The 12342-nt window shown below is 51.9% G+C and overlaps 2 protein-coding genes across 6 annotated transcripts; both read right to left on the bottom strand.

Moving 5' to 3' along the window:
• Nucleotides 1-420: 420 nt before the first annotated feature.
• On the bottom strand, nt 421-7783 carry immt (inner membrane protein, mitochondrial (mitofilin)). Of its 5 annotated transcripts, none has more exons than XM_062476009.1 (14): nt 7592-7783; nt 6551-6621; nt 5913-6096; nt 5626-5776; nt 4743-4865; nt 3922-4035; nt 3651-3784; nt 3409-3512; nt 3181-3316; nt 2958-3087; nt 2446-2669; nt 2189-2320; nt 1921-2050; nt 421-1804 (listed from the first exon to the last, which is right to left on the bottom strand). In XM_062476009.1, the coding sequence occupies exons 1-14, from the start codon at nt 7631-7633 to the stop codon at nt 1197-1199; spliced, it is 2283 nt and encodes a 760-aa protein (XP_062331993.1). In that variant the 5' UTR covers nt 7634-7783; the 3' UTR covers nt 421-1196. The 5 variants fall into 5 exon arrangements, with proteins under 5 accessions (XP_062331993.1, XP_062331994.1, XP_062331992.1 ...); XM_062476010.1 differs by having other exon boundaries at nt 2446-2666; nt 3922-4038; XM_062476008.1 differs by having other exon boundaries at nt 3922-4038.
• Nucleotides 7784-8144: 361 nt separating this feature from the next.
• On the bottom strand, nt 8145-12323 carry rnf103 (ring finger protein 103). The gene is made up of 4 exons (XM_062476673.1): nt 11509-12323; nt 11016-11158; nt 10802-10917; nt 8145-10622 (listed from the first exon to the last, which is right to left on the bottom strand). The coding sequence occupies exons 1-4, from the start codon at nt 11732-11734 to the stop codon at nt 9074-9076; spliced, it is 2034 nt and encodes a 677-aa protein (XP_062332657.1). The 5' UTR covers nt 11735-12323; the 3' UTR covers nt 8145-9073.
• Between the last annotated feature and the right edge of the window lie 19 nt (nt 12324-12342).

The raw sequence follows: 12342 nt of genomic DNA on the forward strand, positions 1-12342 counted from the left end.
TCAGGGGAATATTTCATTTATATGCATCTGTATGTTTCACTCATTGAACAAATACATTCTAATTCTATACGGTTTTGTTCGGCTTGACGTAGCGTCCATTATCTGGGTCGTAGGTAGCTTACTTGAGAGAGGCGGCGCCTTCCAGCGAGGGGGCCGAGCTTCAGCTCCTTCAGGCGACACGCCCCCCCAGTCTCGAACAGAGAAGACTGCTGATTTTCTTACGATTTCAAAGCCTAATTTAACTTACTTGTGTTTTTTTTTCATTCGAATTTGGATGGGTAGTGGTGTGGTGAACTTGAAACTCGTTTTTAATTCCACTTTACAGGATCTTTAACTGTGGCATTAGATTTGTTTGTCCCAGTGTGTAGAATCTACTGAATGTACACAGCAGTGATGGTATAATGACACAGGAAACCTGAATCTTGCCAACTTCATCATTTATTGATATCAATATTGACAGGGAGAACAGCATGACAACATTAGTTATTTGAATCCTTTATTTTTAGTCTCCACAAAAATCTCTGGCCAATAATAATGCACCAGACAAAATTAACATTTATTGGAACCAAGTATTACAGGTGGGTGAACGTTGCTAGATACAGGTCAGTTAGTGGAGGAGCCATGCTAACTGCTAAAAGCTAGCAGAACGCCTGGTACTGGCAGGGCCCTGTAGTGACACGTTATTTCCACTGGAGGGTGCTGCGAAGCGACCAATCACAGGGCTCCAAATAATATGTACATGAGGTACATTCACACACTGGTGCACAGATCTGATGGTCAGTACCATCTGACTAGGAAGGAAAATGACCTCTTCACCCAACAAAGACAGATGCAGTACCGTCTTCCTGCATGGGAGAGGAGAAGAAGATGGAGCGGGGGGGGGGGGGGGCAAAGACATGTGCCTAACTGCTCTGTGATAGCTACCCCAAACACACGGTGGCTTAGTGCTGCTAACTGAATTCCTCTCATTCTTATTCATAAATTACAATTCTCAGAGAGGCCGTTGGGAAAAGGAGGAGGAGAAAGATATGTGGAGATAAGAAGGCAGGTGGGAAGGAGGGTCTTGGTTAAGGTCCGGGGCCCTGGGGTCGAGCAGGACAGGTCTAGGACGAGGGCGGGGTGGGGTGTGATAGTGCCCAGGGCAGGGTCTAGGTAAAAGGTTACAGGACAGGAGGAGGGGGGGGGGGGGGGGCAGGTTAGGGAGCCTGTGTGGTACCCAGCCCCACGGCGTTGGCGTAGGCCGACAGCAGGCTGACCACCTGCCTGGTCTCCAGGGTGAGCCGGGCCTCCGTCAGCCAGTCCTGGGCCACGCGCCGCGCCTCGCCCCTCAGCTGGTTCAGCAGCTTGGCGGCCAGCTCCAGGTCCCCGTGCTCCAGGCTGTAGGAGGCGTACGCCAGCAGGCGGAAGGGGTCCAGGTCCTCGTCCGCGAGCGCCGTCGGCGGCGCCTGCTGGGGCTCCTCGAACAGCAGCGCGGCCTGCAGGTAGGACAGGAAGTACTGGTACAGGCTGTTGCGGGTCTCGTCGATGAGCGCCACGCGGCGCACCAGCTGGCGGATGGCGTGGAAGCGGGCGCGGAGCGACGCCTCGCTGTAGATGCCGCGGCTCAGGGACTCGGCGGGCAGGGCCGTGGCCAGGGTCTGGGCAAACTCGTTGTCGGAGCAGCTCTGGCGCACAGCGTCGACGGCGCCCTCCAGGGGCTCGGTGGGGGTCTCGGCCGAGGCGGTCCGCAGGGTGTAGTTGAGAGCCTCCACGGACAGCCACAGCTGGTGGGCCTTGCGGGCTTCCTCCTCGGCAATCACGTGACCTGGTTCGACGTGTGATTCGACTGGTTAGACGCGTGATCGTGTGTGTGCGAGCCCCTGTACACCTGTTGTGGGTGGCGTGTGTGTGTGTGACACGGTGCGTGTGTACGTGTCTTACTGTCGATGGCCTCCTCCACGCCCTTCAGCCTGGCGTAGGCAGCGTTCATGTCCAGGGTGAAGCTGTCCAGCTGTTCCTGGGTCAGCCTGCGGTAGGCCGTATCCTGCTCCAGCATCTTACTGTTGAGCACCTGGGAGGGGAAGGGAGGGACAGACTGAGCGTGTGTGTGTGTGAGAGAGAGAGAGTTCCTGTGTAGATGTGTGTTTGGGTGTGAGCAACTGTCAGCCTTGTGTGTGTATGTCTGTTTCTGTGTGTGTGTGTGGCGTACCTCCTCTGCCTCGGCCCGCAGCTCCTGCTCTTGCACCTTCAGCACGTCTCTCAGATGGTCCGTGTGGGCGGCGGCCTGTCTGCGCAGCTGGGTCCTCATCTCAGCCTCCATCACATCACGTACCTCCTCCACCTGCACACACACATTTATATAAAATGTATATAAAACCAAAAACTGTCTAACAGCAAACATTAGCCTGATCCTAGCCCTATAGGAGCTACACCCACACATTAGCCAGATCTGAGGCCCACACACACCTTCTTCTCCTGCTCCAGCCTCAGCTGTTCCCGGTTGTGTTCCAGGGCGGTGGCGATGGCGGTCTCTTGGGCCTTGAGGTCCTCGGCCTTCAGCTGCTCCAGTGCCGCCTCCAGGTGGATCTGCTCTCGCACGCGCTGCTCCGCCAGCTCGCGGTTCAACTGGTCGATGCGCCGATGGGCGTGGGCGATCAGAGAGTTCAAGTCATCCTGGGTCAGCTTCCCTGCTGGAGAGACAGTGGGTAATGGCGTCAAAACTACGACGACCGCACCTGCTCTAGCATAAAACTACAACTACCACAAATCGTGCCCATAAAACTACAACTACCACAATCAACTCCAGGCCATGTCTAGAGGTCAAACTCTAGACTTTACCCATGACAACACAGGAGAAAAAATACGGAAATGTACAAACAACTACAATAACTATTCCTTTATTTTCACCGCAGTTTCCCACAAATCCTCATAGCGTCGTTGTCTCTGAGGGCTGCGTGCAGAGGTGAGTGTGTACTTACTGAGGCCCTTCCAGTTGGCCTGGATCTCCGGCGTGATGCTGTTGAGCTCCTTCTGGAACTGGACCTTGGCCTCTGTCACCAGGTCGCTGTACTGAGACACAATCTTGGCCTCTGTCTGGGCGGTCTGGACCTGTTCACAAACACACAACGCGGTCAGAGAGCGGTCTGAGAGCAGGATAGCGAGAGGAAGGTGTCGCCCTAGGGGGAGCGTCCAGGCTGTTACCTTGGTGACCACACCGTCCAGGTCCACCACCATGCTGTGCAGGTTCTCCTCGGCCGCCAGGATCTGAGGTCTGGCGGCCGAGATGTTGGAATCCTTCGCTCCGTCGATCACCGCTCTCAGCTTCTCCAGCTCCTCCCTGGACACAACACACGCGCACGCAGCCATGACGGGTTGTGTCCTGTTAGCCCTCGTGTGTGTGTGTGTGTGTGTGTGTGTGTGAGGTCTTACTTGGCCTTGAGCAGGGCCGCTCCAGCCTCGTCCACATGCCGGCTGCGTTCACTCAGCGCATCCTCCAGAGCCCTCCACTGAGCTGACTTCTTATCCGGAGGAGCCTGCACGCACACACACACACACACAAAACCCTTGATGATAGGTGGGCATTTGTAAGTGTGTGTGTGTGTGATTCTCAAGGCTTCCAGGTTCTCCCTGTGCATATGTCCATCTGTAAGTGTGTGGTGGGGGGGTCTCACCTCGGCCTCCATGGCCTCCTTCAGCTTGTATGTGTGCTGGGCGATGGCCAGCAGCGCGGCCTCCTGGGCCCCGATGGCCTGCAGAGTCACCTTGGCCGAGTTCCCCAGGGACTCCTCAAGAGTGGACGCCATGGCTGCAGACGACAAACAGTCACCGAATCGGTTTTGTGTCGCGCGCGGACTGGGGTTCAGTCCAACGAAAATGGAGCAGAGAGCTGCGTGTTGGTGTGTGTGCGCGCGTGCGGTGTGTGTGTGTGTGTCATCCACGTACAGGCCAGCAGGTCCTCCTCTGCCTTATCCTGCTGTGCCAGCCTGGCTGCCACCTCCTCCACCGGGCGCTCTGCCATGGCGGGCGCATGTTCATGAGCACACTCTTTACATTCTTCTGCTACGAACACACAGACACAGGCCCCGTTCAGCAGGGCGGGACACACGACCCGATACAGAAGCCTGGCATTCTCCCGCTCGTTACCCAGACAATTACCCACAATGCACCCCTGTGATAAGCCCAGCGCTCCGACATAGATAAGCTTATCTGTCAGTGAAGAAGAGGATGATGCAGCTGAAAAGAATGGAAGCAAACACACACAGCTGTATGCACAACACGGAGGGGGTCAGCTCCATTTATACTGCAGGAACTTATCATTAACCCCCCACCCCCCCTACTTATTGCTTGCATTCGTCTTTGAAAGCTGGTTCGGAGCTGACCCCGATCGCGGTGCACACACACGCTTGCTTGCTGGAGCCGAACGTCATGCAGGGGACAGGCAGGTTGGTGAGATCAGGATTAGATTCAGCAGAATATGAAGGGAGGAAAAATCCAGGCTGTAGGGATGATGTAAGCAGGACAGGAGAGATCCAGAGGATCACATCTCACAGACACGAGACAACCAGGAGAGACGGAAATCACCAGTCATGAACAGAGCAGGAGATGGAAAATGGAGACAAAGAGCATTAGTGACGCGTGCAGGCTTCGACCCTCCCCACTTAGTGTCAGGGCAGACAGACAGGCATGCAGCCTGGAGGAGGGTGGTTGGGGGTGGTTCTGGTCCTGGTAGGCGTGCTGGGGGGAGTGGGGGGGGGGGGGCTGACCTGCAGGAGCCTCCTCCACGTGGCTGGGGGGGAGCGGGGCCTGTGTGTCGTTGCAGCCCGGAGCGGGCATAGAGGGCACATCGCTGATGGCTGATATGATCTGGGCTGCTGAAGCAGAGGCCTCTGCAACACAGGAGCACTGTCACAACACTGGGACTGGGTCTGGGCTGACTCCACTGGCTATGGTCAAGGTATGTAGGCTGTGGTCATGTTGTGGTCAGGGTACGTAGGCTGTGGTCATGTTGTGGTCAGGGTATGTAGGCTGTGGTCATGTTGTGGTCAGGGTATGTAGGCTGTGGTCATGTTGTGTTCAGGGTATCTAGGCTGTGGTCATGTTGTGGTTAGGGCATGTAGACTGTGGTCATGTTGTGGTCAGGCTATGTAGGCTATGGTCATGTTGAGGTTGCCTTTAGTGAACTATAGTAAATTTTGGCTACAGTTGTATAACACTGGGCATCTATAAAATACCTAGTAGAGCAGCCAGACACAGTAGCTGTGGTGACTCACAGGCTCAAACCAGCAGACACACCTCTGTAACTATGTTCTATTACCGGCCATCTAGCCTTTATCTGCCTTCTGTCCAGAGCTTTCCATAAACACACACACACATGTACACACACACACACACACGTCTGACTCCTCGTCTCAGAACAAAAAGTCAGAGAGAGAAAAAACAACAGGCAGAAAGAGAACCATCTGATTACAGCATCCCCAATACGTGTGTGTGTGCGTGTGTGTGTGAGGTAAGAGCCTTAAGTCCATGATCTTATAAAAGCCTGAACAGTGGTGTGACAATGGGATCAAAAAGCCAATTTCTCTCAAACGTTTAAGAGCTAAACAACCACAGGACTGTGGTCCAGGGTAACATCTTGAGTCACCTCACCCTCTATGGTGGGTGGGGCTGGAGGGGCGGGCTCTGGGGCTGTGGCGGGAGCCTCCACTGGGGCCTCCGGCTCCGGTTCCTTGGTCTTGGGCAGCTTGGAGTCCTTGGAAACCTCAGACATAGAGGAGATCTGGAGGGGCTCCACCTTGGCCTAAAAACAGAGTTTGTGCACACACACACAAAGACACACACCACCTTAGCACAGTGTCTACACCGCTGATGAACAGCTGGGGGTGAACAAAGGGTGAACAGCCCAAGTCTTGGCCCATTCCAGTTCTTTTACTCACTGGTTTCTTCCCTACTGGGGCAGGGACGGGTCCGAGCACCATGCCAAACAGCTGGTTGGAGTAGGGGACGTTCTTTTCCACGGTGGTCCGGAACTTGGGGTCCCAGCCGGCATAGACGACTGTGCCTCCCAGGCCCCCTGCCGCCGCCAGCAGACCGCCAGCCACAACCTTCCCAGCGGAGCCCCTGGAGAGACGGCGAGAGCAGACAGGGTGGAGAGATGAGTCGTCGTCTCTCCGTTCAGGAAGGACAGGAAAAGTGAGAAGAGTCTGTCCTCCTGTGTGTCTGTTTACATCGTGTATCTGTCTCGCGGAGCATTTGTGTTTTACCGGTCTTCTTTGTCGGTCTGTGCGTTTCTTTAGACCAGGGGTGTTCAATCCTTGTCCCTCGGGGCTCACTGTCCTGTATGTTTTAAATGTTTCCCTGCTCCAACACACCCGATTCAAATGAATGGGAAGGTTATCGAGCTCTGTGGAAGCCTGATAATGACCATTCGTTTGAATCAGGTGCGCTGGAGCAGGGAAACATCTAAAACATGAAAGACAGTGGATGCTGAGGAACAGGATTGGACCCTGCTTTAGACTATCCCCTGCATATGTATGCATATGTGTGTGTGTGTGTATGTGTAGCTCCAACCTACCCTGATGCTCCAGAGGTGTAGCGACGACAGGGCTGCAGGGGGTGGAGGGCTGCATTTCCACACAGGCACTTCTGGAGCGCAGAGGAAAGGCAAGCATTCAATACAGAACTAATATTCTAACTAATTTCAACAGACATGGTTGCTAGTTCCACATCCATTCTAGTGTCAGTGTTACACACCGGGCCTTGTATAGCTTCACAAGATAATCTATTAGCAATTGAAAACCTCTAAATGTATTCGTTCAATCAGCCTTACACTCATACACGTGATTCATCACCACACACGCGTCGCAGAGGACTTGGTATTCTCTTCCTCTCTAAGTTATGAGAGGATAGACGGTCGGCAGTAGACCTGTACACATTTATGTTTGGTAGATATCCCCACTGCAATTACTGACAGTATCTATCACTTTGTTTACATTTAGGAGTGGAAACTGCTTGGCAAGGTCATGTGCCCTTGGTATAAATATATGACGCCTTGCCCTTTCTCTTCGTGTTTGACATGGAGTTAGCTGTGCAGCGTGTGACTACACACTGAATTGGATTGCCCATGATGAATGTACAAGTTAACACGTAACCCTTTGTAGACAAATAGTCAATTTCAACTTGTCATTGCACATGGATACTTTGAGAAATCATAATGATCAACCGGGTCCTGCCATCCTACTACGGCAGATATTGGTGGATACTATTGTCACTCCCTCTGGTTCCGCCTGTCATTTGCAAGGTAGTCCAGTCAGTCACAAAATCACCGCCTTCTCCCACAAAGCTAGACTACGTGCTTATCGTTTCGTCAGTTGCTAACGCTATCAATGAAAGCTAGGCTATTAGCTAAATATTTCCCTTGGCCCCATGTCCATTCACTGTGACTACATATACGGGTCACGGCAATAATGCGAAGCTGGTAAAGCATTTTAAGGGCGCAAAGGGTGCCATTCTGCAGACAGACGCGGCGGTACAGGCCCAGTGTGGGTCACTGAATGACCGCTCGGCTCCGGCTAACAAGTTAGCTAGGCTAAAACAGTAACATTGTGTTCCTTACCCGCGCTGCAGAATTTGCCCCTTTCAAGCAGACTCGCAGCATTGTGGTCGGTACTCCCTTGTTTCTTGAATTATAATAAATATTCTTTCAGCTCAGCAAAACATCCTAAAAGCTGTCAACCTTCTGATGCAGTTAGTTAGCCACCCCCCGACACACGAGATATTTCCAGGCAGCTCTTCGCCAAGTGACAGACAGGGAGCGCATGCGCACCGGGTACGCCCAACTGCGAAAAATGTCGTAATGGGTTCATAGTTGAATTTATTGTACCTACAGTAATATAGTGTAAAAAGAAAGCAAATAAATCATGACGGAAATACTGAATAAATGGGACATTCTATCCCACCCTAATTACAAGTAAAAAATACGGTATTATGATTTGGTTCATACCTCATACACGGAGGCTACTAGATGCATTAAAGTTACATTTAAGTTATATGTTATAAATTATATTGAGGTCATAGCCCATATTAGCTGCTAGAGATAATAGACAGGTGCAGAGGCTCATTTGATATAGTATCCAGACTGTTGGTCACAACAACAATCGCATCACACATTTCATATGAAAACTCAACTTTATTTGAGGACAACATGTTACAAGTCAAGCTCTCATTTCTCTGGTCCAAGTCCAACTACACAGAGTACAAGGATGAGTGACTAGGATTGTTATGATCAGTCATAAATAATAATATTAATCTGTTTAACAACAATCACAGATGGGCATGCTCCGGGGCCAGCTGCGCAGGACTCCATGTAAAGGGACATTCCACTTGTTTTTCTTCTTTTCAGGTTTTACAGGGAAAGAATGCACTCATGTTTATTACGTTGTACGATTGCTTGTTAAATTCTTATTATTACATATAAATGTACATGCCTCAAACTCGCCTCTGAACAGAGGCCTGGTTGGTAATTGGTGGATACTGTGGATCCAGGGCCTGATCATACTGGTTCTGTCCTACTGGTTCTGTATGGATCTCTAAGAAGAGACTGTTCCTGTTGATAGACTGGGAGAGCCAGTAGAGAGGTCAAGGGTCACCTCTCCAGATGGCTATTCTGTTTCTGTTTATAATGTATCATATTTATACCGGGTCTCTATCATTTCAATTCACACATTTATTCTCTGCGTTATGAGTCACCACTTCTGTGGGATCTTACTTTAACATCAAAAATAGTTACCCACACCCACATTTTTGTTAAGCATTTTTATAATCTACAATTTAAACAAAGGGCATAATGAATCCCAATGCTTTCCTATGAGACTAGTGTTTAGGATTACTAACATAAGCAGGTCTTACTTGTAGTGTGACTGCAAACACCATAGAGATAAACACAGGTACTATTTCTGTTTTCAACTCTACGGTTCACCAAGCCAACAGTTGAGGCAACCCGACCATGACCAGGGACAGACAAGAGGGCACAGCCAGGGATTCTATCAGTAACATTTAAGTGCAGGAGGCAGGTGTGTGATGTCAAACAGGAAGTCTGTTATTGTTCTTCCTGCTCCACTGGTTTCTTCTTGTAAGGAGGCCAGCGACACACGGGGCAGCAGTGGCATCCTCCCGCCAGCCAGACCACAATGCACTGCTGGTGGAAGGCGTGACCGCACGGCAGCCCCATTAAAAGGAAGTCCACCTCGAAGGTCTCCAGACACACCACGCACTCCGTGCAGTGCAGCATGTCAGCCGGCCACTGGGACCAATCGGGACGCAGCTCCTCCCTCTTCCGGCACGGCTCCTCCCCAGCACTGCCGCAGGAATCACATGACTCAGAAACAGATGTCTCCTCACGCTCACTGTCAGAGGGATAAGTCTGGGTTTGGGTCAGAGGCCGGGTCTGCTGATGTTCTATAGTGTCCAGGGTTGGTTCTGTTCTACCCTGGGCCAGCCCTGTGATGTCCATTGTTCTAGTGTCCATATCCATGTCCCCACCCCTGGCTCCATCTACTTCGGTCTGAAACACCTGACTGGTCTGGAACCTCCAGGTGGGAAGAGCCTTGATGTAGTCGATGGGCACGAGGGGGTGGAGCCACAGGTCAGGGAACGCCAGCCTCTCCAGCAGGAAGTGGGGGTCTTCGTCCCAGTCGGACTGGTCAGGGTGGGGCTGCAGCGAGGCCATGGGGTGGACCAGGAGGCTGCTGTACCAGTCCCAAAGGCTGCACAGCCACTCCAGGTTGTTGGGGCTCTGCTCCTCGTTGCTGCACCTCCTCTTCCTCTCAAAGTAGTCGATGAGGAGGCCGTGGGCCAGGTAGGTGCTGAGGAACAGGGCCGGGTGGGAGGAGTAGAAGGTCCAGTCAGCGCGGACCCACGAAGCCAGGCAGGTGGTGTCGGCGTAGCGGAGCAGCTTCAGGCTGCAGGCGTAGAAGGCCTCCAGGTAGGGCAGTTGCAGCAGGGCCAGGACGGGCAGCCAAGACGTCAGCAGGAGGGAGTTGTACGTCCCCAGAGTGCTGATCAGCACCACAAACCGCTTGACGGTGGCACCCTGGGTGATGAAAAGGTCCATCCAGGCCAGGAGGTTGACCATAACCAGGCTGAGCACAAACAGGTCGTTGACCTCGGGCTGCACGGAGCGCAGGAACGTATCCATGGCCGCCAGGGAGATAAACTCCCCCGTGCTGTTGCCGTAGCGATAGATACCTTCCGGCATCTTCAGGATATAGGAAGGCATCTGATCCACGCCGACTTCCTGGAGGCTGCTGGCGTTGCCCCAGTGACGCACGTCCACAAAGATGAACTCGATCCGGCCGGTGAATTTGATGCTGAGCGCCGAGAAAAAGGCCGGGGGGGTGGCCAGGCGGGCAAACAGGAACATCTTGATGGGGTGGGACTGGCTTGGACGCCATTCCTCAGCAAGCTGCTCAGGTTGCCGCAGGGTCTTGATGCGAGACGCCACGTGGGCCGTCATCCACTTGAAGATATGCTCCGCCTCGATGCGGCGCCCGGCGTACTCTTTCAGCATGACCTTCCCTTTGGACGAGTAGGTCTGCGGCACCGACATGATCAAGGTGGACTTCATCCAGCCGCGTTTCCGACAGTACCTGCAAAACGGTTGCGATTAACGTAACCATTCATTTGAATCAGGTGTGTTGGAGCAGGGAAACATCTAAAACCTGCAGGGCAGGGAGGCCCGAGGACCAGGATTGGGAACCCCTGGTGTAAGGTATTTTACAACAGCCTTTTCTGGGAGGAGGTGTGCGGGGAGGTGTGTGTCTCTCACCTGGGGTCACTGGAGCAGTTGAAGGTGCCCGTGCGAATGCCAAACTGAGAAACCTTCTGGACCATCTTACCCCAGTTGGCTTTGCTTAGCAAGGCGTCTCGATCCTGGGCTATCACCTGCACGTGTACAGACACACACACAGACTCAGTAAAGCCTTCATCAACAGTTGGAGAACGCAAGAACATCCATAAACATGCAGAAGTTCCGTGCTAACCTGGACCAACCAGATGCCATCCTTGGTGTCCTCCACCAGCTCATAGAAATGCATCTCACCACTGAAGGAGGTGCTGGAGTCTGACTGCACCTGCTGCTCCTCGTTTTTAATGGCCGAGTACAACTCCCCCTGCATCAGGTCCCCTGCAAACACACATCAGATTAGGAGGTACACTTGAGTGTATTGACACAGCAGTTGCGGTTGTTATTGACTCTATTTAAGCGCACCTTACAGACACCATTGTGATGTACACCTTCGGCATATTTTAACTTTAATAGGCGTGCGTAGGATGACTATTGCGCATTGTAGTTTTTGAGTTTTGGTTTCCGTTACTTTTTATCGTGCCCGTTAACGTGACAGTAAGTGCAATTGTATCTCGTGAATCAATACTAGGCCACTTCTGTACCGTAGATCATCCCCTAGTTTTGACAGTTGCCTAACGTCTTTCCCGTGTTCAGTAACATTGTGTTTACACAGGCTGTTATCTTGTTACCTGATTTCTCCACCAGCTCTCTGACATCCCTTTTCTCCGCAAGGCCGGAGTATCCCAGGCCTCGACATTCCAGGATGGTCTTCAACTTCTTAAAGCTCAGTGTCACTGGATCTACCAGCTGAGTGGCGAAGATCCCCGTCTCATACCAGACAACCGCTTCAAAGAATCGGGCCAGGACGAAAAGTACCAGGAAGTACAGCAGCAGAAAAAAGAGTTTCAGCCACATCTTACTCTGTAAGATGATTCCTGCAACGTCTGGAGAAGTATCAGAGCCTCTTCTTTCTCATTGAGGTTTCAGGGTCAGATTTTGGTCGACTGTCAGGGAGACAGTTGTCACTTCACTAAACAAACGTTAGTTGGCAGTGGCAACTTCCAAACTAAACTGACCGGAAAAATATATTTGAAGGATCAAACGCTGACAGCCAGACCGATTTTCTTGCAACGAATAATCGCGACTGTACTACGTCCAACTATAATTTTTCAAAGTGTCCACCATTTTCACAAATAGTTTTGGTAGCTCGCTCTATGCATCTTAATGCGAGTGAACGAGACGCGAGAATTAGCCTAGCATGGCAAATACGACCAAGGGCCCTGTCTGCAATGAGGAAAAAAAACCCAGCGCAGACAACGAAGAAAAAAATTCCCCCTCAAACACCTTATGCGGTTTTTCCAATTGTTAGCTGAATACGCAGCGCAGGCAAAATATGATGAGGCAATGATAGTCTATGCAGCAGTGGCTGATGTACATCGTCTTTATGGCCTGATCAGCTGGGGTACATAACAAAGTGACGCGTTTTACGTAACTGTACACGTCAAAGCACAAGCCAGTAAAAA

This window comes from Osmerus eperlanus, chromosome 13 (assembly GCF_963692335.1).
Source record: "Osmerus eperlanus chromosome 13, fOsmEpe2.1, whole genome shotgun sequence".
NCBI lineage: Eukaryota > Metazoa > Chordata > Actinopteri > Osmeriformes > Osmeridae > Osmerus > Osmerus eperlanus.